This window comes from Pseudochaenichthys georgianus, chromosome 7, assembly GCF_902827115.2.
Source record: "Pseudochaenichthys georgianus chromosome 7, fPseGeo1.2, whole genome shotgun sequence".
NCBI lineage: Eukaryota > Metazoa > Chordata > Actinopteri > Perciformes > Channichthyidae > Pseudochaenichthys > Pseudochaenichthys georgianus.
The window spans coordinates 19,428,166-19,433,457 of NC_047509.1; the positions used below are offsets into that span (position 1 = coordinate 19,428,166).

General features: G+C 42.0%; 1 protein-coding gene across 1 annotated transcript; it reads right to left on the bottom strand.

The window, feature by feature from the left end:
- Positions 1-1,050: 1,050 nt before the first annotated feature.
- Positions 1,051-3,113, bottom strand: hoxc12a (homeobox C12a). The gene is made up of 2 exons (XM_034087034.1): positions 2,525-3,113; positions 1,051-1,358 (listed from the first exon to the last, which is right to left on the bottom strand). Exons 1-2 carry the CDS (start codon positions 3,111-3,113, stop codon positions 1,120-1,122), a joined length of 828 nt encoding a protein of 275 aa, XP_033942925.1. The 3' UTR covers positions 1,051-1,119.
- Positions 3,114-5,292: the final 2,179 nt, after the last annotated feature.

Below are 5,292 nucleotides of genomic sequence, written 5' to 3' on the forward strand. Positions count from 1 at the left end.
TAGACCTATGATTAACTTTTTCTAAATGTCTAGCACCAAGTTTCAGAAATGCTCTCTCGGGCCTAAAAACGTATCCCCAACCCCAGTGCCCACTATATGCGGTTTCCTTGTTTAACCGAGTTGGCCTAAAATGTACTGCTGAACATTTCCAATACAGATCCTGGCGGGTTTAATGATTAATACGCTATTTTAACGGGGAAAATGGACATAGAATTTTAATAGCAGCTCAAAGCCGTATTTAAACGATGACCTCACTCAACTAAGGAAATACAATCCATGCAGGATTCTGGGATTGTTGTTAATACAAGGTAATACAAGGATGAACAAATACCTTTAAACTTGTTAGCACATGAGCAAAGTCATGGCAATTCATGTTTGAATGCGCAGTCATGACGATATTGATACGGATTACATTGCGGTGTTAGCCCTCCCTCTTCTAATGCAGACTTGCAGACTTCCTGCCCGTGACCGTGAACGTGCACAAAGCCTGGAGAAAACTATAGGAGGGAGATAAGGATTATGTTCCTCTTACCCAACACATTGTGGCAGTGGAAGTATTAAGCAACCGGGAGGGAGATCTTAATTATAAATTCATAACCTCAGAGAAATTATTGCGCGGATGCGGCTGCAACTGAGCTTCTCTGTCTTTCTGGCTACACTGTTATTTCTATGCCAATTTTAATTTTAATTTTACCAAGTTGCCTCCGTTCCTCCTAATTTCTCTGACAAAAAAAGTAACAGAAAGGATGTTTTCATAATTTGTCATCCAAAACGGAGCTATTGCCCCGACAGCATATTTCTCATGGTTTGCATGTGACTAATCTCTTGACCAATCAGGACAGGCAAGAGATGTATCCAATAACACATTCTCACATATTTGTGTGCGATTATACCAGACATGAAGGCAGTCTCATGACATGTAGATTATCGCTTTGACTGACAGATATTGGCTGTTTGTGGATTTACGCAGCCCGCACCTTTGAAAAGAAATAATATCAGAACATTTCGTAATAATTGTTTGCAATCTAAAAGATGGATAGATGAGTGCATGCATTGAAATAAGACCTATGGGGGCGTAGAAGGCTTTTACTGCCTATCGATTCTCCTTCTGCCGCATCTCTAAAAGTAGGCCAAGGCTTGCTCCCTCATCATGAGTCTCTTCTTCTTCATCCTGCGGTTCTGGAACCAGATCTTCACTTGTTGGTCGGTGAGGTTCAGACGGTCGGAGAGCTCCCTCCGCCGCTGCCTGGTGATGAACTCATTCAACATGAATTCACCTTCCAGCTCAGCTAGCTGAAGTTTGGAATACGGTTTACGCTTCTTTCTGGTCCGAGTGTGCATCGGGTACCATGGGGCACCTGGAGGAGAGGGGGGAGGAGGAGGAGGAGGAGGAGGAGGAGGAGGAGGAGGAGGAGGAGGAGGAGGAGGAGGAGGAGGAGGAGGAGGAGGAGGAGGAGGAGGAGGAGGAGGAGGAGACGGTTAAGTCACCACAGTTGCAAAATCACGGTCACCTCCAAGGTTACGAGGGGCCTATGGGGCGTCAGTTGTCCAAGCTTGGGTAACAGCCTTACTTTGCAAGTGAATTGAACATTAACTTGAGCAGTAAACTGGAGGGCAATATAACAAAGATATCTATAGGTCTGATTACATTATGGAGATAAAGCAATTCCTAAATATTTCTCAGGGAGCGCAAATGTAGACAGTGTGATCCCTGCCAAATATCCCAGATATTATGATTCAGAGAACTGACGCCCCTGGAAGCTGTCACTTCCTCCACACAAAGCCAAACTGGATTTGTTTTGGTCTCTGCCTTGACATATATGACATATCAAATGCATTAGTGCAACCAGATCTGGCCCAATTCTATGCATTTTGTTTATCATAGGAGACTTTAGTGCATTTTTCAGCTCTCTATTTAGAGAGTAAGAGTATATAACGACTTGTGTCTCAATACTTTTTATTGTAGTTAAAGTAGCATTAACCTGATAATTAAGCCTGCTTGCAAACACCCCTACTTATTTGCGAGTTTCAGAGGATATTAAATGACTCTTGAGTACACAGCGACAGATATTAATTCTGTTTACGAGTCATTAAAAAGAAAACTCTCTCTACTCAATGCAGTCAACCAAAGCGCAGCTCCTCTTTAAATCACAGCGCAAATTTGTTTATATAAAGTATAACAATTTACCAACCATATATATGCCTGAATCATATTTTTTTCGTTTAAGGGATGGACATGCAATGAACGGACAGATCATGTATTCATAAACTGGTGGGCATTATGGTTTGGTGAGATTATCTGTAACTGTATACAACCACATGGTGTGTGAGGCATTTTAGGGCAACCCCTAGCGGCGTTTGCACACCACGCAAGTACCCTGCAGACTAATCATGTTGCACATTGTGCATCAAGATAACGAGATCTAATCACGATGTATATGCAAGTGTGAGATATGTGTAAGTCTCTAATACATATTGTGAACATGCGTTTGTGATAATGTTGGTAGAAAAAAGGATCACCCACCTCCGCCTGCAGCTATGTTGCCTGAATGGCTTCCCGGTGACACCAGGGTCTGTGTGTCGGTGGATGGAGGCTTGCTGCCCTCGTTTAGCAGAGAGGAGCTGGAGTCGGATTCCAGTGACTGACAGGATGGCGGATCTTGTGTGAGCTGCTCGGTCCCATAATCGTATTTGGAGAAGGCGGCTGTGTTGCCAATTCCACTGTGCATCCCGTGGTCAGATGTTAATGATGATGTGTCTCTCGTCCTATCCTCTCGTTTGAGGCTGCTGCCACCAGAACAGGTCTCCCTGTTCCCGTTGCCGTTGTTATAATAACATTTGCCATCTTCTGGTCTGCTGATTTCACACGACCGATTGAAAGAGGGGTTGATAGAAACGGGGCTGCCAAAGTAGGATTGAGAGTATCCATTGCACGGCTCCGAAGGATTCCACGGGAGGGAGCAAACATTGTCCCTTCTCGGGTAGGAGAGCGACGGTAGCCCCGCCAGTTGTCCCCCTGAGGCTCTAAAATTCGGAAAGTAAAATGTGTCTCCAGTGTGGATGTTTACCAAAGGTCCCACAAACCCTGGATTAAGGAGATTATGCTCGCCCATTTCCGCGGGCCCGACCAACAGCTTCTAGTTTATTGCAATCTGACATTTAACATAGTTAAACCTGGAGGGGCTCTTGATTGGTCCGCCCCAAACCACGTGTCCAGGCGAACTCCTGCTACACATGGTACCACCCACTCGGTCCTTCTCAGACAAAACAAAACATTAACTTCTGTAATACAGAGGTTTATATGCTTTTTAAAAATACTATAAACCTTTTATTAAAAATGTAGGATCTTGTTTTTCTGCACTTGAATCACACTGAGTCCAAAAGGAGCCCAGGCTGCTTCTCCCTTTTCACTCGTGGAACTGTCCATGGCCTCGTTTAATATCTTTATAAACTGGCAAAAGTTTTTAAAATGCTATTGCTTATGAAAACTATTTTTCTTGAAGGAGAGGTTGCATGTGACATCTTGTTTTCTATCAAATTATGGTTGAATCCCATGTCATATAAACCTGTGATGTCCCAATTTTACAAGCTTGTTTTAAGAAAAGACTGATGGTCATTGCCGCACTCTACTCATATTTACAGAAAGGGGGTCAGCAGGTTGAAGCCACTGGCTCTGTAAAAGTGAAGTATATTCTACAAGGTTACTTTAAGAGGGTATATTTCACATAATATTCCCTAGTACACCTCACATGAACAACTTTAACAGATACCTCCAATAAACGTTCACAGCCAAACTCTGGTGGGATTGTTATACCTCTCACAATTCTTTTATATGAATTTTACAAGCTATCAGAGGGCAACTAACTGATTCAATCAGTCGAGAGTCTCCTGCTTTATATCTGGCTAATTAGTTGATTTGTAGATGCAGCTCTGAAGACACTAAACAAATATAGTACACTGTAGTCACGCCCTTGTTCTGACAAAAAGGCCTCTTTTTACCAGACTTTTTTTTCAGGGACTACAGCACACTTTGTTTGCAGAAAACTTCTCCGTGATGTGCAAAGGATTCAGGCATGTTGCCAACAGCTGGCGTAAGAATTTCTAATGTGGTTTTTGGTCATCAAACTGCCCAACCATCCTCCTCTAACATATCCTTATGTCTGACCCTTGCCTTTTGCATTCCTCCCTCTACAGACTTTGCATGAAATGAAAAAAATCTTGGTTTTTTTCACCCAATCTTTATAACTTTCTATTATGTTATATCACTCCATATTTTGCTATGCCGTCCCTCTCATTTTAAATTCATTATTTAACACATCCCTCCTCTTGACTGCATACGAAAGACAATATCAATGTATTGATCTCAAAAGTTTCCACAACACAGCAGTGCAGTGCTGCTTATGTCTCAATTATGGAAATCAAAAAAAGATCGGACTGCGTCAAGGACATCAATGCACGGTTTCCCAAAGAACCATGCACACTATACGACTATGCCGCCTTCAATCCACCCAAGTTCACAACACAGTCACGGTGGGTTGAACTTGATATTGAACTCAAATATACCCCATTTAAATAAATGAAAGAAGAAAAATGACAATAAACAAAAATAAACCTATTAGTTTGTGGCAGGTTAAAGTAAGTGCTATCAGCACGAGTTAGGCCTATATAATATGAGTATATTCCAATATGCTCACCTGGCTATTTCACTCATTTAAAAAGCACATATCATATTCATGAACATGAAACTCTGAAAATAAAATAATTGAGAAGTTTCCAAGTACTAAAATTAAACAAGTTGTTTAAATTAAATATTAATGGATAGTGTGGAGTTAGGGATTACAAAATGTACAGGGTTACAGCTGCTTGCACATGCGTGGTGACGGGCGATGCTGCGTGCAAATTCGCCAATCAAGTGTTATGTGAGTACATTCATTTAAACATGGGTTTGTGAACGATTTGCAAGTCAGCCGATATTTGATAGCTGCACCCGTCACCAGTGACCATGTATCCTGTTTACCCAAAGGCACCGAACCTTGCTCCAGCCTTAAATAGAAAGACAAATATCAAATGTTTAAACTGGAGAAGCTCTCAGGGATCCATTGCAGCTTCTTTCTGTCTCTTTGACTCATTGCCTCTCATATCACTTCACATTCTTGCATCTAGAGCCTCGCAATGCAGTAACAACAATCCAATATAATATGTTGTGCTTTATTATGAGGAGCAATGGGGTGTCGTGGCAACACTTATCGTGATATTATAACGGCAACTACAGCAAAGCATTGCAGTGTGATA